The sequence below is a fragment of the Aulonocara sp. 'chitande type north' Nkhata Bay genome, linkage group LG13 (assembly GCF_057382095.1).
Source record: "Aulonocara sp. 'chitande type north' Nkhata Bay isolate Kocher_YH1m ecotype deep benthic linkage group LG13, A_spYH_male_GT1.1, whole genome shotgun sequence".
NCBI lineage: Eukaryota > Metazoa > Chordata > Actinopteri > Cichliformes > Cichlidae > Aulonocara > Aulonocara sp. 'chitande type north' Nkhata Bay.
The window spans coordinates 12,750,705-12,769,767 of NC_141356.1; the positions used below are offsets into that span (position 1 = coordinate 12,750,705).

At 37.5% G+C, this 19,063-nt stretch overlaps 2 protein-coding genes across 4 annotated transcripts; both read left to right on the plus strand.

Annotated features, from left to right (window-relative positions):
* Positions 1-160: 160 nt before the first annotated feature.
* On the plus strand, positions 161-6,327 carry LOC147315805 (uncharacterized). Of its 2 annotated transcripts, XM_086258054.1 has the most exons (4): positions 161-279; positions 1,965-2,095; positions 4,992-5,170; positions 5,286-6,327. In XM_086258054.1, the coding sequence occupies exons 2-4, from the start codon at positions 2,009-2,011 to the stop codon at positions 5,902-5,904; spliced, it is 885 nt and encodes a 294-aa protein (XP_086114180.1). In that variant the 5' UTR covers positions 161-279; positions 1,965-2,008; the 3' UTR covers positions 5,905-6,327. The 2 variants fall into 2 exon arrangements, with proteins under 2 accessions (XP_086114180.1, XP_086114179.1); XM_086258053.1 differs by lacking the exon at positions 161-279 and having other exon boundaries at positions 1,878-2,095.
* A 6,873-nt stretch (positions 6,328-13,200) lies between these two features.
* Positions 13,201-17,334, plus strand: LOC147315806 (uncharacterized). Of its 2 annotated transcripts, XM_086258055.1 has the most exons (4): positions 13,201-13,239; positions 14,284-14,423; positions 16,251-16,426; positions 16,560-17,334. In XM_086258055.1, coding segments are annotated over exons 1-4 (750 nt in total). In that variant the 5' UTR covers positions 13,201-13,238; the 3' UTR covers positions 16,993-17,334. The 2 variants fall into 2 exon arrangements, with proteins under 2 accessions (XP_086114181.1, XP_086114182.1); XM_086258056.1 differs by lacking the exon at positions 13,201-13,239 and having other exon boundaries at positions 14,037-14,423.
* Positions 17,335-19,063: the final 1,729 nt, after the last annotated feature.

Here is a 19,063-nt window from a genome sequence, read left to right on the forward strand (position 1 = left end):
TGAAGGTGTAAAGGTGGTTTATTGAACATGAAAGTAAACACAAACGGCAAATGGCGCTGGAACTAAACTATACTGGGATCAACTAAACTACAGAGCACAAACCTTAACGAGAACGACCAGAAGAAACTAACGGCGGACAGCAGGGAGAACACGCAGATGAGGGAGGGTGGAAACACAGACGGACCAGCAACTACAATGACGGAGGACATGACTAAATACACCTAGAGAAACACAGGGGAATTACACACAGCTGGGAATGATCAACAAGACGAGACAGAGGTAAAACTGAACACACTCACATGAGACCCAGACCTTCACAATAAAACAGGAAATGAGAACACCACACCAAGACGCAGACCTGACACTGAGAGACAGACAGAATGACACATGGAACCTGAACTAAACTAAACGTGAGATACAACCGAGAACAAATCCTTAAACATGAAACTCAAATAATAAACATCATAATCATCATCATCATCATCAACACAACAAGAGAACAAGAAAACAATCCCTGATGCAAACTAAAACCAAAACATAATAACCTCAAACATGGAATAACAAAAACATGAAACTCCACATACTGGGTCCAACGGACCCAGACCCGTGACAGTAACTCTGAGAAGTTTCTCACAAAGTAAAAGTTTGCATCTCTTTACTATATATTCAGTTCAGTCCAGTTCAGTTCTTTTTTATTTCAAACATATACATTCACCAACGTTTCATAAAATCATTCCATACAGTTGTTTGAAAGGGAGTAGGCAGAAGTATATACTTATTTAGCCCTACCCCCTCAGGTTTACATCCTCATCATCTAAATTTGAACAACAAAAACGTATACAATGCCTTCAACTTAGAACATAACATCTCAAAAAAATATTTTCACATGTTCAACTAAAACTATATTTAGATTTGCTAATTTGCAGAAGAAAATAAACATGAGTTTGACTGCTGTCTTGGGTTAATTGCATTTTCTTCATTCTTATACTTATTTAATATTTCTTTTTTGAATTTTATTTTAAACTGGTTTATATCACTACTGACCTTTATTTCTTCTTTTAACTCATTCCAGAATTTAACTCCAGCTATTGAAATAGACATCCTTTTCAATGTTGTTCTTACTCTTTGTAATTTTAAATTCCACTTCCCTCTAAAATGATACCTCCCTTCTCTTTCTAAGAATTATATATTACATATACGAGTTTAAAAAATGTAAAGAACACTTTTAAAAAGTCTTCATCGGAATATATCATCAGAGAAGCTAACTACAACATTGATCTGGTAAGTTGAGTGGCGTGGGTGTTATTAATCAGTTTCGGCTGCTTTGGTCTTAATGAAATTAGCAAAATGTGCATCAGAGGGGCAACAATGAGACAACCACCCCAAAAAATGGTTCTGCTGAAACTGCAATGAAGGGACACACAGTCCTCTATGGGTTAGGCAACGGCACCCTGACTGTGATTTAATATCAGGATAATATCCTTGGAACCCAGCCCTTGCACTGGTGTAGTGGGTTCTGGGTTCCTCCTGGTGCAACACAATACTCGGTCTTATGTGGTGAGAGCAGGCAGCTCCTGGAAGATGAAGGAATTAATTCCTCTGACTGGACCCCAAACTCACCTAAAGCCAATGGAAAACCTCTGGGTCACTTTCCAGGAGCTCAGTGATGCCCTTGTACCCACATCATCCTAGATGTAGGAATAGATCCCCCAGGACACAAGCCATGCATACAAGCATGTGGGAGCATTAATAATTATTAATAATAATTTTTGGTGTTTTGTTGTCTCTCTCCTGTTTCTCCGTCTAACTGTGTGTGACTTTTCCCACACATGTATTTTAAGTCAAACGGGAAAAAAATATGAGTTTGAGGAGGGTCATTTGGAGGAACTCAATGTTTTTCCAGCATTTAGAGCAAACCAGTGAATCACTTTCACCACTTGCTGTTTCACTTTTTTTTTTTTCAGAGTAGAAAATTCTTCTACAGCAACTCCACCACACAGAAAGTCAGATGGAGATGTGGGGAGTCCTGATATGGATCGAGGTCTGCTTCTTCCTTCCCGTGACCATACTGTTCTTCTGCTGTGTGTGTTGTGCGGTACGTAAGTATGTCACATCTTTTTATGTCTGTGAGTGTGTGAACAATGAAAAAACAAAATTAAAATTAAAATTAACAATAGAATAAAATATATTAAAAAAGAAAAGAAATAAAAATTAGCCCAGCAACAGACTGCCGACCTGCCTACCTTTGGCCCAGTGACAGCTGGGATACGATCCAGCACCCACATGACCCTGAGCAAGATAAACAGTTGGGTAAAAGGAAAAACTGAAATAATAAATAAATAAACATGGACTGTTGAGTCATCATTAAAATTAAGTGATTGCTTAAATACTCACAAATAAAATAGTCTGACAATCAAACACTTTCCACACTGTAAAATATAAGTTGTTGTTTCAACTTAAAAATATGATGTAAAGGGCTGCCTTAAAATTTTAAGTTAAGTCTACACAGTCTCTTCAAGGTAACGTTCAAGGTAACTTTATTTCCAGGGTCCAGGACACTTCACCAAAGTATTGCCCCCCACAGCTGTAGCAGCCACTGCAAACCCTTAAATAGTCTAATATCTCTGCCATTACAATATACAATGTGAAAAATCAAACGTAAAGCTGAAGTGAACAGTACAGCAGCGAAATGTCAAAGACCCTGGTGAAGACATGAATAAACACAAGACACTAATAATATCAATGCTAGCTTGCCAGTTAATTTCTCTAAAACCCAGACCATCTCCAGTGTCAAAGATCTTGTAATAATACATTTGGTGTAGAAAAAGTACACATGTTATCATGTGGCATCTACAGGGAGGAGGGAGTTAACCCTTTGAGTTAAAGCTGAAAGTCTGCACTTCAATCACCACTTGATTGTTTCATTTAAAATCCACTGTGGTGCTGTAATTATTAAATTTACTAAAAGAAACAATGCTAACCTTCACAGTCTTGAGAGTCTGTGAGGGATCTTCCTTTAGAAAATGATTATTGGAAATATTGCCAAAATGAACTTCCACCAAAATACAACAGCCTGTGAACTTGAAAGAAATTTACAAGTACAGAGACAATATGAAATAAGCTTTATTAATTAGCTGAGTTAGCTTGCTAATATTGCAACAGTGTTTGAGTGCACAACCTTAAAGCTAGCGGCACAATACTTGTGATTTGGTAAGTGCCACATTAAACCCATAAAAAAGGTCCTATGTCAGTATTAGGTTAAGTTTGGTCATGACGCACAAGCTGGACCTTGTCGGCTAAAGTTACATTAGCTAAAGCAAACATTTCGGTAAAAGAGAAAAACCCGCGTCATGCCATAAATTCAAAACATGTTCCAACTTTTGTAGCTCTCTTTCCTTATAGTTATAATCAGAATCAGAATCAGAATCAGAATGGGGTTTATTGCCAGATGTTGAGGTTTACAACATTAGGAAATTGCTGCGGTGCTTCAGTGCAAACAATAAGAATTAAAGTGCTATGTAGAAAGAAAGATAACCAATGTTACTCACCTTGAAAGCAGATTCCAATGAAGACGATTGGAAAACGTCCAAGTAATGTGAGCATGTGTGTTTTGTGCATTTTATGTTCAATATAGGTATTTGTTGTGCCTGAAAATGAACAAATAAATGAATGAAATGAATGAATGAATGTCGTTAACCGCCAATTCCCCATGATGCACCTCGATAGCAGTCACGTGGAATCCTGCTGTGCTCAACTTCCCCACATTGTCAAGTTCACATAAGTTGCTGATTTAGCTGGACACGAGTTTTTAAGTTAGCTTTTTTTGGTGTAATTGGGACGTTTTTATTTTGTAATTCTATGTTATAACAACAACTTCAGTCATCTATTGTCAAACTGATATAGAATAATATGTTACAATAACAAGCATCTAGAATTACATTTTACAGTGCAGTTACACTCTGTAGATTCATCTTACTACAAAAGTAGCCCATTAATAGTGTAGGAATAGAGAATAAAATAATAAATTCTTAACATATTATTTTATTGGTGCAGCAAAAGTAAAGTAAAAATTTAAATCATTCAACTTCACTGAACCAGATACAGTCATGTCATAAATTAGCACATCCCATGTTAACTGTTGGGCTTTTGACATACAGATGAGTGAATAAATGAAACTCCTTAAAGCCAAAATCTCATGTAGACGTTCAACATGTTTGCAGTTTGGCTGAAGAAAAAAACACATGTTGGGTCTAAATTTTAGCCTCACATTTTTAGACCATTCAGTGACCTCTGCACCGGACTATATTGTTATTCTACAGCAAAACAGTCAACACTTAATTTTTTTTAGATATGTCTTAAGGTAGCTGTGATCATTCTCTGTAATATTCTCAGTAACTGCAATATATAATTCTATATACATTGTTTTTTGAGAGATACCAGGTTTTTTTGGTTCTGGTTGTCACTCATCTGTGTTGCTGTTATAGTCAAAGAAAGCAGGTTGACACAGTGGGACGCCTGCTGTTCACTTTTTGTAACTGCTTCTGTTAATCTTCCTGTATGCTCTGCATCTGACCTTTCTAAATCCTGGAGACCAAATTTTACTTTCTTATTGAAAAATTAAATTAAATTAAAAAATATTTAGTATATCTCCCGCACTTTCGCTTCACTGTGATCAGGCAGGAAGGTGCTGTGTTTAAATATTCGTTTTGTTTCTGCTGGACATGCATGTCAGATTAATTTGATATTCTAGGTGCCGATGTGAGTGTTTGAAATTTGTGATTATTTTGAGGTGTATGAATAATTAATTCAAAACAATACATTGTAATTATTATTATTTTTCATCTTTTCCAACATACAAGTAACTTACTTTTTAAGAAGTAAACTAAATATATTTTATTTATTTATTTACTCTTCATACACATTAATCTACACTTATGACTATATAATCTTTATTACTGTATTAATGTGGTTTCAATTAATATTTCCTGCAGGGTCAAAGATATCAGGTTCCTGTCATCTATTACACAAACCTCATCATCTCCGTTCTAATCTATCGCAACATGATGTTCTTTTGGGAGGAAATACTGCATTACAACAACATTGCACGTTTCATTTACTATTTTGCTGTGACGGCCAGTCTTTACTTCAGGTTGTGCATTGCTTTGGAAAGGTACCAGTGCGTGTGTGTGTGCATGTCTCTGAATATTATACTGAACTATGAGGCATCGTTCAGAAACAAACTATTCTGTGTGATAATCTGATCATCTGTCTGTTTTGTGTTGCAGGTATTGTTTCATCGCCTGCCCACTGTTGGACTGCCTCAGACAAACTGAGGGTTCTCTGCTGGTCTGTGCTCTGGTCTGGGTCCTTTGTAGTGTTAGTGTTGCTGTTGCCATAGTCTTACATGACCTTGTACGTTTAATCATTTATGCCGCCCTCCCTGCCCCCCTGTTCATCTTCTGTCTCGCTGGGACACTTAAAGCTCTGCCTGCTGCCACCTCAGTGCCCACTGAAGAAAAACGAAGAACTGTAGGAACCTTGGTTCTGTTTCTGCTTAATTACTTTCTTATAAACCTTCCTGCAGTCATTCTATTAACTCTTAACTTGCGTCTACTAAATTTGACTTTTTATTCACCTCACTCTGTCACAACTACTGATTTTATCACTATGATCCTATTTCTTTTAAGTTCATTGTTGGACTTCATTTCGTTTGCTTTCATATGTAAAGGACCCATTGACAGGCTGCTGGCACATCTGTGCTGCTGCAGTATGGAGAGCAACAACACAGAAGATGTTACTGATGTTAGCACAGACAGGTCAGATCATGTAGTCAGAGATGAAGGGAAAGAGGAAACAGGGTCACATGATAGGGAAGATGAAGAGGAATTAGAAAGTGTGAGATAAGTAAACACCATCTAAAGTCTTTCTTCAGCTGAAGCCTCAGGCTGTAAAAAATTTTTTGTTGAGTAGTTGGATGATGTCAGTTTAAAAGTAGAAATTGTTTCATAATTTCTTCTAAAGGCCCCGTGGTGGTGAGGTAGCCAGAAGGACCCGGGTTCATATCCAGTTTGGGGCCTTTCAGTTTGGAGTTTGCATGTTCTCCTCAGGTCTGTGAGCACCCTCGTCAGGTACTTTTAATACCTGCAGTCCAAAACCTGCATTAGGGTTAGTTTAACTGGTGATCCTAAACTTCCTGTAGGTGTGAAGGGTTTCCTGTGTTAGCTTTGTATTCAACTCCTCCAATTGTTATTGTTGGAAGATGTTTTATGGTTGCAGGTTTTTATGTGCAAAAATTACCTTTTTTTTCCCCAACATTTGAAGTAAAATACCTGAATTCCTCATTTGTTAAAATCTTCTTTGAATTATCAAAAATAAATAAATGAATAAATATTGTCCTTGGAAGTTGCATTCCTTCTTATTATCTTTATTATTATTATTTTATTATTATTTATAAACAACACAGAACTGAAAATACATTGTGTTTATTCACAGTATTTTACATTCAAAGATTCAAGATTCAAAGTGTTTACTGTCATGTGTCCATAGAAAAAAAGGCATTTCTCTGTGCAATGAAATTCTTTCTTTGCTGTCCACACACAGATGCCGATTAATATATACAATAGAAACAGAACAGATAAAAATACAAATAGCACAAATAAATAAATGAAGACAACAAATAAGACAAAATATTGAAGTGTGAAACAGAGATGTGTGCAAAAGAGCTATGAGCTTAATATTCATTGAGCCAGTTAAACAAAAACACAACTAAGGTTTACTTAATATAACCGGCCAGACAATTAACAAACAGGGGTATCTGCTGAGAGATATGTGACGTCATGTGCACATCGCTGCATGAAATGAATAGTAGTATCAGTTATATGAAGTTCTAATCAGTATCTGTTTCAAACAATATTTTTGTTTTCTCTTGCCTCCTCTACTCCACCACTACTCTCTTCTCCTCATCTCCATCTCCTCCTGTTCCTCCTCACCTGAAGTGTTCGAACATAAGAAATCAGGACCATGTTTATTTATTCTTGATATTGTCGCAGCTGGTTATCATCAGCAGATATCAGACCCAGCCATCTCTGGACAGCTGACAGGAGTCGGCTAAACAATAATATAACATTGTAAGCTAACATTATGCCAGCTAATATTAGACTTTAGCCTTCTAAAACTCTTTGAGTACTGAAAACCAGTGTGATTAAATATTATATATATATCAGTATGGAGCTGGATAGGTTAGTGGTAAGACTACACGCCTTTGGAGCAGACTGAGGAATAGAGGAACTGACCTGAAAGATAGGATTATGGTGAAGCTTGAAACCTGAATCCCCCGTAGCTGGTTACCAAGACTACGTGAAGTACCCTCAGAAGGACCAAAGGTCTGCTAGATGATTCACATCATCTAGCAGACCTTTGGTCCTTTTTCTTGGTGTTGCTGTCATTCGGAACCGCTACGTTTATCACTACAGTCGTCTTCTTCTGTGTGCCTACCACCACTATGACCAGTTGGGTAGCCACCACCATTTGACCGTCTGTATCTGGAAGTCCAACAGGTAGTTCGATCCCCTCAGTTCTGACTACCTTCCCTCTCTTTGATATCAAATGACTACATTTCTCCAGTCCGAACAACATTCCAATGTCATTGCTGTATATCCTGGTGGTGTGGATCAGTTAATCAATGTCACTCTTGGCATACAGCTTGATGTCATCCATGTACAGGAGGTGGCTGACAACTGATACACTCCGTAGTCAGTATCCATAGCCAGTGTTGTCAGTGATTTCACTGAGAGGGTTCAGGCCTGCCTACCCTGCCACTGAGAGTACAAATTGGCTGGTTCTGTGGAGAACGGCTGGTTTATTCTCCTGCCTTCTATCTCTCTGGTGTACCTCATCAAGCAGCTGGCCAAGGCTGTGAGCCATGGCTTAGCAGTTTCCAAGGCTTCAGGTATGGACAGCCTTGGAAACTGCGCCTTGTTTTTTTGGGGGGGGTTTTTTTCTGTTTTTTTTTTTTCAAAATACTGTTCAAATATATATAGTGCTGCAGAAACTGTGCACCTCACCCCCCTTTCTTCTCCCACATGTTTACACTGAGTAGGAGATGCTCTGTATCTCATTGTACATTGGTATAGTGACAATAAAGGCATTCTATTCTATTCTATTCAACTCTTTCTATTAAAGTAAATAAACAAAATATTGCCGGTAAGTTAGTTTGCATTAAAAGCTTAATAACCTCTACAGATGTGTCAGAACTTTCACACCCTGTCTCTGTTCACACCTCTGAGGTCACAGGTTCTGACTGAAGATAGCGATCTTTAAAAATCATCAACAAGGTGTTTGTTGCCACTTCAGCTACTCTCATCTGGTGGGTCTGTGGGTTTTAATATGGTGGAAACAGGAAGATTAAGCTTGTTAGAGGTTCATACAGTCACAAATATGGGTTCATAAAGCAGCTGCCAACTGCAGGTTTTAATAAAGTTAAGAAAAACACATGTATATACTACATTTGTTTGGGAGTATTTCCAGCTTTAATTCACAAGTGATGTTCTAATAATTATTCCCATAAAAAGGAAAGTGTTTTTATCAAAAAGCAGCTCTGTGCTCATTATACAAGAAAATATAATTGTTAGACATAAATTTTTGAGTGTTAAATAAGAGATTATAGATTCACCAAAACTGCAGAAATTATTTAGTTTGAAACTGAAATACAGATTTAATTTTAGCTGTAATTCATTTATATGGTTATTGAAATGAATACTGCCAGAATTTTTTTATTTTTCAAAGAGCAGCAGATTCTGTTCTTCTTTAATCAGTTTACTGTTATCCACTCGATGATTGTAGTAAAGATACGACTACTTTTGCCTCCCTCTATAACCTGTTATAAAGATACTATTCAACAATGTGTACTAGCTTGTGTAAAAACACTGTCACATGTATAAAGAGACATTAGAGCTTTTTGGTTGTCTACTTCATGGGGATCAGGCCATCAGCTGCCCCGTGGCTTTAAACTGCTACTGCTGATAATGTGCCATGGAAACACCTTTGAGACCAGATTTCTACCTGAATAAAAACTTTTACTAACAGTCACAGGAGCTGATGTCATGTTTGCTGTCACAACGTTTTTAAACGGCAACCTCAACATCGAAGTTTACCGGAAGCCCACACATACGGACCAGTACCTCCTCTTTGACTCCCATCACCCTCTAGAACACAAACTTGGAGTAATCAGGACCCTACACCACCGGGCAGAACATGTTCCCTCTAAGCCTGAAGGAAAAAAGAAGGAACACACACATCTAAAGGAAGCACTCAAAACGTGCGGCTATCCTAAATGGGCGTTTTTAAAGTCAGCAAAGAGGCACAGAAAAGAAGACCAGACACCAGCGAGGGAGGATAAGAAGGACAGATGCAACAACATTGTCATCCCCTATGTAGCCGGTGTATCAGAAAAACTCAGGAGAGTTTTCTCCAAGCATGACATCCCAGTGTATTTCAGACCCAGCAACACGCTCAGACAAAAACTGGTTCACCCGAAAGACAAAACGCCAAAACACAGACTTAACAATGTGGTGTATGCTGTACAGTGCAGCGAGGAATGCCCAGACCTCTACATTGGAGAGACCAAACAGCCACTTCACAAGCGCATGGCACAACACAGAAGAGCCACCTCCACAGGACAAGACTCAGCAGTCCATCTGCATCTAAAGTCTTTCTTCAGCTGAAGCCTCAGGCTGTAAAATTTTTTTTGTTGAGTAGTTGGATGATGTCAGTTTAAAAGTAGAAATTGTTTCATAATTTCTTCTAAAGGCCCCGTGGTGGTGAGGTAGCCAGAAGGACCCGGGTTCATATCCAGTTTGGGGCCTTTCAGTTTGGAGTTTGCATGTTCTCCTCAGGTCTGTGAGCACCCTCGTCAGGTACTTTTAATACCTGCAGTCCAAAACCTGCATTAGGGTTAGTTTAACTGGTGATCCTAAACTTCCTGTAGGTGTGAAGGGTTTCCTGTGTTAGCTTTGTCTTTAACTCCTCCAATTGTTATTGTTGGAAGATGTTTTATGGTTGCAGGTTTTTATGTGCAAAAATTACCTTTTTTTCCCAACATTTGAAGTAAAATACCTGAATTCCTCATTTGTTAAAATCTTCTTTGAATTATCAAAAATAAATAAATGAATAAATATTGTCCTTGGAAGTTGCATTCCTTCTTATTATCTTTATTATTATTATTTTATTATTATTTATAAACAACACAGAACTGAAAATACATTGTGTTTATTCACAGTATTTTACATTCAAAGATTCAAGATTCAAAGTGTTTACTGTCATGTGTCCATAGAAAAAAAGGCATTTCTCTGTGCAATGAAATTCTTTCTTTGCTGTCCACACACAGATGCCGATTAATATATACAATAGAAACAGAACAGATAAAAATACAAATAGCACAAATAAATAAATGAAGACAACAAATAAGACAAAATATTGAAGTGTGAAACAGAGATGTGTGCAAAAGAGCTATGAGCTTAATATTCATTGAGCCAGTTAAACAAAAACACAACTAAGGTTTACTTAATATAACCGGCCAGACAATTAACAAACAGGGGTATCTGCTGAGAGATATGTGACGTCATGTGCACATCGCTGCATGAAATGAATAGTAGTATCAGTTATATGAAGTTCTAATCAGTATCTGTTTCAAACAATATTTTTGTTTTCTCTTGCCTCCTCTACTCCACCACTACTCTCTTCTCCTCATCTCCATCTCCTCCTGTTCCTCCTCACCTGAAGTGTTCGAACATAAGAAATCAGGACCATGTTTATTTATTCTTGATATTGTCGCAGCTGGTTATCATCAGCAGATATCAGACCCAGCCATCTCTGGACAGCTGACAGGAGTCGGCTAAACAATAATATAACATTGTAAGCTAACATTATGCCAGCTAATATTAGACTTTAGCCTTCTAAAACTCTTTGAGTACTGAAAACCAGTGTGATTAAATATTATATATATATCAGTATGGAGCTGGATAGGTTAGTGGTAAGACTACACGCCTTTGGAGCAGACTGAGGAATAGAGGAACTGACCTGAAAGATAGGATTATGGTGAAGCTTGAAACCTGAATCCCCTGTAGCTGGTTACCAAGACTACGTGAAGTACCCTCAGAAGGTCAGCTAGATGATTCACATCATCTAGCAGACCTTTGGTCCTTTTTCTTGGTGTTGCTGTCATTCGGAACCGCTACGTTTATCACTACAGTCGTCTTCTTCTGTGTGCCTACCACCACTATGACCAGTTGGGTAGCCACCACCATTTGACCGTCTGTATCTGGAAGTCCAACAGGTAGTTCGATCCCCTCAGTTCTGACTACCTTCCCTCTCTTTGATATCAAATGACTACATTTCTCCAGTCCGAACAACATTCCAATGTCATTGCTGTATATCCTGGTGGTGTGGATCAGTTAATCAATGTCACTCTTGGCATACAGCTTGATGTCATCCATGTACAGGAGGTGGCTGACAACTCATACACTCCGTAGTCAGTATCCATAGCCAGTGTTGTCAGTGATTTCACTGAGAGGGTTCAGGCCTGCCTACCCTGCCACTGAGAGTACAAATTGGCTGGTTCTGTGGAGAACGGCTGGTTTATTCTCCTGCCTTCTATCTCTCTGGTGTACCTCATCAAGCAGCTGGCCAAGGCTGTGAGCCATGGCTTAGCAGTTTCCAAGGCTTCAGGTATGGACAGCCTTGGAAACTGCGCCTTGTTTTTTTTGGGGGTTTTTTTTTCTGTTTTTTTTTTTTCAAAATACTGTTCAAATATATATAGTGCTGCAGAAACTGTGCACCTCACCCCCCTTTCTTCTCCCACATGTTTACACTGAGTAGGAGATGCTCTGTATCTCATTGTACATTGGTATAGTGACAATAAAGGCATTCTATTCTATTCTATTCAACTCTTTCTATTAAAGTAAATAAACAAAATATTGCCGGTAAGTTAGTTTGCATTAAAAGCTTAATAACCTCTACAGATGTGTCAAAACTGTCACACCCTGTCTCTGTTCACACCTCTGAGGTCACAGGTTCTGACTGAAGATAGCGATCTTTAAAAATCATCAACAAGGTGTTTGTTGCCACTTCAGCCACTCTCATCTGGTGGGTCTGTGGGTTTTAATATGGTGGAAACAGGAAGATTAAGCTTGTTAGAGGTTCATACAGTCACAAATATGGGTTCATAAAGCAGCTGCCAACTGCAGGTTTTAATAAAGTTAAGAAAAACACATGTATATACTACATTTGTTTGGGAGTATTTCCAGCTTTAATTCACAAGTGATGTTCTAATAATTATTCCCATAAAAAGGAAAGTGTTTTTATCAAAAAGCAGCTCTGTGCTCATTATACAAGAAAATATAATTGTTAGACATAAATTTTTGAGTGTTAAATAAGAGATTGTAGAGTCACCAAAACTGCAGAAATTATTTAGTTTGAAACTGAAATACAGATTTAATTTTAGCTGTAATTCATTTATATGGTTATTGAAATGAATACTGCCAGAATTTATTTATTTTTCAAAGAGCAGCAGATTCTGTTCTTCTTTAATCAGTTTACTGTTATCCACTCGATGATTGTAGTAAAGATACGACTACTTTCGCCTCCCTCTATAACCTGTTATAAAGATACTATTCAACAATGTGTACTAGCTTGTGTAAAAATACTGTCACATGTATTAAGAGTCATTAGAGCTTTTTGGTTGTCTACTTCATGGGGATCAGGCCATCAGCTGCCCCGTGGCTTTAAACTGCTACTGCTGATAATGTGCCATGGAAACACCTTTGAGACCAGATTTCTACCTGAATAAAAACTTTTACTAACAGTCACAGGAGCTGATGTCATGTTTGCTGTCACAACGTTTTTAATCCCTGATATTTTAAGTTTGCTGGATCTGAGTTTTGGTTTAGGCAACAGTTGGACTGAGTAAAAATCTTGATTAAAATGCATGTGCTTTTGTGACTGTAAAGCAAAATAAAACCATCAGCAGAACAGAAACGATGCAGCTGAGTAGCTGTACAGATCATTTAAGTTAAAATATATCTTGACTCTCGCTGGCTTCATGTTTGGGCATCTGTGAGTTTGAACATCAGTGAGTACGGGGTGGAGATTATAAAGTTTGTTACCACAACTTCCTCGTTCAAGACAAAATTGTCATATTGCAGATTTTACCCAACGGTTCAGCTGGAAACAGTCCTGAGACAAGTAAGGGCGACACTTATTTTATACATGTTCATATTATTTCTACCTGAAGAGAGGAATAGTTATAAAAAACATAGAAACTGACTGAATTAGAACATCTGGAGATAGTTTATTAAAGTCACTACCTTCTTTTCTTTTGTGCTTGGAGTGAGCAGCTTTTTGTGAATGTGTGTGTTGGTAATGCACTAACTGTACCTCCTCGATCTATTTGACTAATTAATATAAATAACTTCTCCCACAGAATGTCAGCGTAACTGTCGCCTGCATAGCAACACAATGTGCAATGTGAACCATGCAGCCTAATCACACATGTTGATTTAAAACAGAGCCTGCAGCAGTAGATGTATTCATATGTATTACTGCTATGGTTAGTGCACTGATAGCTTTGACAGAACTGAATTAGATTTATTTCAGTACATTTGTGTTGGTTCATCACAACATGTTCTTACTGAGTGCTGAAAATTCCTGGTCCAGCCAATTTCATCGCTCTGAAAATTTGCATCGAGGTGTTTTTGTTTTCATTGTTGCTGTGCGGGGATATTTTATGAGCAATTTGTGAATCGTTTTTAAACATTGGCATGTAAAGTTTTCAAGATCAGAAATGCAAAGTAAATTTTTACTTTAGAGTTATTTTAATTGAAATTTATGGTTAATCAAATAGCTGTTAACTTCTCTGTGATCTCACAAAAAAAAGTGTAATCCAGTTGAGTTTTAATCAAGTTCAAGTTCAAATTTTATTCGCCACATGCGGGTTGCCCTGCAGTGGAATGGACCCGCCCCCCGACCTTACATACACGACACAGACATCAAGTGTTAGCAATCGACTTTAAAGTGTTATTTTTATACTTTCATACTCCCTCCCTTCACCACCAATGTTTGTTATTCTGTGCCAACATTCTCCAGCACAATTCGGGCTACTCCATGTTATTATTATTGCGTTGCTGCTTGTTTACCTACAATCAGTAATTTCATGACTGAACAATGTTAACAATGTTTTTTTTTTTTTATTTATTTATTTATTTTTTTTGCTTTGCCACACAAACAAAGTGCATTGGTATAGATTCCAACACAACCCTATCACAGTATCTTTGCCCGAGTTTCGGAAAGTCCTTGAAGTGATTATGTGGATCGACACATGTGTCTGCCTTCCTTTGACCATACTGATGATCTACTGTGTGTGTTATGTGGTAAGTAAATAATAACTTTTTTCTTTGTGAATAATTTGAAGCAGAGATGAAAGCAGATTTTGCAGATTATGTGGTTCTGTTGGCTTCATCGGGCGATGGCCTCCAGTTCGGTTTGGAACGGTTCGCAGCTGAGTGTGAAGTGGTGGGAATGAGAATCAGCACCACCAAATCTGAGGCCATGGTCCTCAGCCGGAAAAAGGTGGAGTGCCCACTCCGGGTCAGGGACGAGTTCTTGCCCCAAATGGAAGAGTTTAAGTATCTCGGGGTCTTGTTCATGAGTGACGGGAGAAGGGAGATCGACAGACGGATTGGTGCTGCGGCTGCAGTGATGCAGACGCTGCTCCGGTCTGTTGTGAAGAGAGAGCAGACAGTTAATCTACGTCCCTACCCACACCTCACGAGCTGTGGGTAGGGACGTAGATCGACCGGTAAATTGAGAGGGTAGTGACCGAAATAACAAGATCGCGGATACAAACAGCAGAAAAGGGCGTCCTCTCTCTTAGAGATAGGGTGAAGATTTCGGCCATCCGGGAGGAGGCTCAGAGCCGCTGCTCCTCCACATCGAAAGGAGCCGATTGAGGTGGTTCGAGCTTCTGACAAGGATGCCTCCTGGGCACCTCCTGGGTGAGGTGTTGCCCCCGCGACCCATCCCCAGATAAGCAGAAAAAGATGGATCAGAATCAAAAAGGGTTTTATTGCCAAATGTTGAGCAGGTTTACAAAATTAGGAAATTGCTGCGGCAAACATACTGTCAGACAACGCTTAAATAAACATAAAAAATGGGATAAATTGTAGATTTAGTGAAATAAATACATAAATAACAAGGAAGGGCTGCAATGACCTTTATTAAGGATCATTAAAATTAAATAGTTCCTCACACCTGAGTTCAAGCTTAGTGCGATTTAGCTCACGGGTCGAGAAAATGCCCACATCCCACAAATAAGCTAAATGAGCAGCAGAGTTTGATTCTGACCCAAGGCCCTCTGCTGGGTGTCTTCTATTTCTTCTCCCCAGCCTGTCTCCTCATAATAATAATAATAATAATAATAATAATAATAATAATAATAATAATAATAATAATACATTAACAATGATCAAAATGATGATATAAACATATATTTTATTTATATTTTCTTGTGTGATTCTCTGTTGTTTCAATCCAAATAGTTGAAAAGTTAAAAGCTTATAAATATTATACATACTATCAGAGACTGGACCTTTTATTAATTATTTGTTTTTGTATTTTATTTTATTTTTTTTTGTAGCACTCTATCTTTTGCATACTAATAATTTAGTTTACAAATAATTTGACTTTAAATTAATTTAAGAAACAAAAGCTTTGATCAGCCGATTTGGAGCCAAACAAACTTTCTTCTTTTTAGTGAACGAGCCATAAGAACCTCCATCAGCTGCACCTCGGCAGTACAGATACCATCCTAGTGACAAACTGTTCCTCTAAATGTGCAGTAATTTATTTTTTCACAGTGTTACAGAGAAACCCTGTGGGCAGAAAACATGGAAGCATGTAGTGTTGTGAAGTAACCCGACTGAGTATTTTGTCCTCTGTTGCTTTACATGCACCAGCAGTTTCAACCATAAGAACGTTTAAAAAAGAGAAGTTTTGACATCAGATAAAAGTCTGAAAAGCAAGGAAGTCAAGAGACACTTTGATTTTAAAAAGTTTTCAACAACCTAAAAGAAAAGTTGATTGTTTTGTAAATTAGTCTCCTTCTGGTGCCTGAGAGCATAATAACATAATAAACAATGTCATGTTTATTCCTGCATTTATTTATTGTTATTTTAAATATTAATTTATATTTCCTGCAGGTGCAAAGGAGTCCAGTCCCTGTCATCTATTACACAAACCTCCTCACTTCTAATGTAATCCAGATCTGCATAATGATTGTTTGGTTATTAAGAATAGGAAGTAGCATACCTGCTGTTATTCACCTCTCGTGTGTGATGGCCAGTCTGTACTTCAGGATGTGCATTGCTCTGGAAAGGTACCTGTTTGTCTTTTAGTGTGTGTACCTGCATGTCTCTGAACATTATATTTTACTGTGAAGCATCCTTACAGTCAGAATCATATTATTCTACACTGTGATGATACAAATTAGTGTCTCTCCTCTGTTGCAGGTGTTTTCACATCGCATATCCACTGTTGGACTGCCTCAAAGAAACAAGGAGTTCTGTGCTGGTCTGTGTCCTTGTCTGGGCTTTTTGTATAGTCAGTGTCCCTCTTGCCATAGTCTTAGATGAATTAGAACGTTTAATTATTTATGCTGCCCTCCCAGGCCCCCTGTTCATCTTCTGCTTAGCTCGGACCTTCAGAGCCCTGCCTGCTGCCACCTCAGTGCCCACTGAGGAGAAACGTCGAAGTCTAGGAATTTTAACTCTGTTGTTCTTTTACTACTTTCTATTAATCGTTCCCACAATCATCTCTCGTTACGTCTTTATCATCTTTTTTTTGCTCAGTCCTTTTGTGGACCTGATTCTGTTTCTTTTCATGCGAAAAGGATGCATTGACAAGCTGCTGGCATGTCTGTGCTCAGCTGATGGAAGAGTGTGACTGACAGCACAGACAGGTGGGCTGATGTGGACTTGATTCTGTTTCTTTTATGCAGAACGGATGCATTGACAGGCTGCTGGAGTGTCTGTCTAAATAGTTTTAAAACTGATTTTATAAACTGCTTTGGACACTTTTTATATCCCAGGATTAAAGATGTTCAAATCTTTTTTTTTTTTTTAATTAGTTTCCCACATTAGGTTTTAATGTTTTTACCTTTTTCTTGCTTGTAATTTTGTTTGCCACATCATCTTTCTTTGTTTCTACAACATGTCCAAATAATGTTTTCAGTTCTCTGTAACGTTTTAAGAATTGAATTGGATTTTTTAATTTACATTTTTTTATGGAATCATTTATTCCATAAAAAATGGTAAAATAGAGCTCTATTTTACTATTTTACTATCAATATATTATATTTTTTTGGTCCTTCACATTACCAATTCAATTTCCTCTGGTATACCGAGTATTAGAAATAATATTGTACTATTTGTTATGTAGATTATATATGTATATGCAGCCAAGACAATCCTGCGATTGTAGCTGATGACAGTGAGTTCAGTGATGAAGCTGCTTCCCCACAAGTTCATATATTGTAGCAAGAGCCAGCGACTTAATGTCATCATCTCTCCTTTGTTGTTAATAACTGGACTGAACAAACAGCAAGATTACTTGTGATGTGTGACGTGGATAAGAGTTTTGTACAATTGTTAAAATTCATAAAGAAGTCTTTGTATGTTCAGTGTTTTTAAAGATGTAATGAAAAAGATTTACATTCCTGTAAATAATATTTATTTAGTTCAGTTAACTGCAACTGGTGATATGAGACACTGTATTTTTTTTATTATTGATGAAATAAAACAAATCTAGGTTGAAAAAATAGCTTTGTCTAATTTTTTGCAGTTACAAATTGTTCATCCATTATGGGTCCTACATTTAATAAAGGCCAGCAGGTGGCAGTTCTCTGGTTTCATAAAGATGTAAAATTAAAGTCTATGAGAAAATTGCTTGTTGTTGCTGTCATCTATGACCACAGTAAACTCCTCACAGATACATTTATGTTGTCAGTTGATAGTTTGAATCCCAAACAGGCCTACCATATAAAAGTATCTCAATATGTCAGTCATCAATGCAGGACCGTGTTCATGTTGAAATATTTCTATTTCTGCCTGGCAACACCACAAACTGCTGATCACTGGGTTTATAAACAACCTAAAGCAATCACTAAGGGTTAATACACATGGGAACACAGATCATATGAAAAAGTGGATTGAAAATTAATCTTTTAGGTGTTTTAACAATGAGAGATATCAATAAATAACTGATAACTATTTAGATTTTTAACAAAGCAAAAAATGAAAAAGTATCATAAATAAAATGTTTACTTTTCCTTACTTTGCATTATTAGTTTCATGTAGCCACTATGTTAGGTTTATAAAACAGCACAAATCAACTGATTGGTGCATACTAAACTTGAATGTGGGCTACATCTTGGAGAGAAAAAAAAGTTGTTTCTATGCTGAAAATAAACCATCTGCATGTTGAGTGTGACCACATGTCTGTGGGGGTGGGGTGTTAATTAGGCCACCACAACTTCCATGTTCAAGACAAACTCATCATATTACACATTTTACCCACAGTTTCATCTGAAAGCAGTCCTCAGGTAAGTAGAGACAATGTTTACAATTATTTTTATTATCATTATACTTGAAGTTAGAGAGATAGATAGAATTTTATTTCGAACATGCAAATATAATTGAAATAACAGGAGAAAAAAACAAACAAACAAAAATTAATAATCATCAAGTTCTCTTGTATATATCCATGTCTACAGAATGTGTGTGCTCGAAAAGGAGTAGGATGAAGTTTACACTTTTCCTGTTCCTGCCCCCTTATTCACTTCACTTATTCACTTAAATACTACAGGTCGTCTTCATGTTACATAATGTTCAACAAAGTCTAAGAGTCTGGTTAAAATACAAAGTGAATTGATCTACAACTACCATCCGGGTTGCAGGGGTGCTGGGGCATAACCCTGAAGTGATAGGGTAAGAGGCAGGGTACACCCTGGACAGCT

Coding starts and splice junctions, on each gene's coding strand:
- LOC147315805 (XM_086258054.1), top strand. CDS start 2,009: ATGGAGATGTGGGGAGTCCTGATATGGATCGAGGTCTGCTTCTTCCTT. Junction 2,096..4,991: donor TCTGCTGTGTGTGTTGTGCG/GTACGTAAGTAT, acceptor TATTTCCTGCAG/GGTCAAAGATATCAGGTTCC. Junction 5,171..5,285: donor TTGTGCATTGCTTTGGAAAG/GTACCAGTGCGT, acceptor TTTGTGTTGCAG/GTATTGTTTCATCGCCTGCC.
- LOC147315806 (XM_086258055.1), top strand. Junction 14,424..16,250: donor TCTACTGTGTGTGTTATGTG/GTAAGTAAATAA, acceptor TATTTCCTGCAG/GTGCAAAGGAGTCCAGTCCC. Junction 16,427..16,559: donor ATGTGCATTGCTCTGGAAAG/GTACCTGTTTGT, acceptor CCTCTGTTGCAG/GTGTTTTCACATCGCATATC.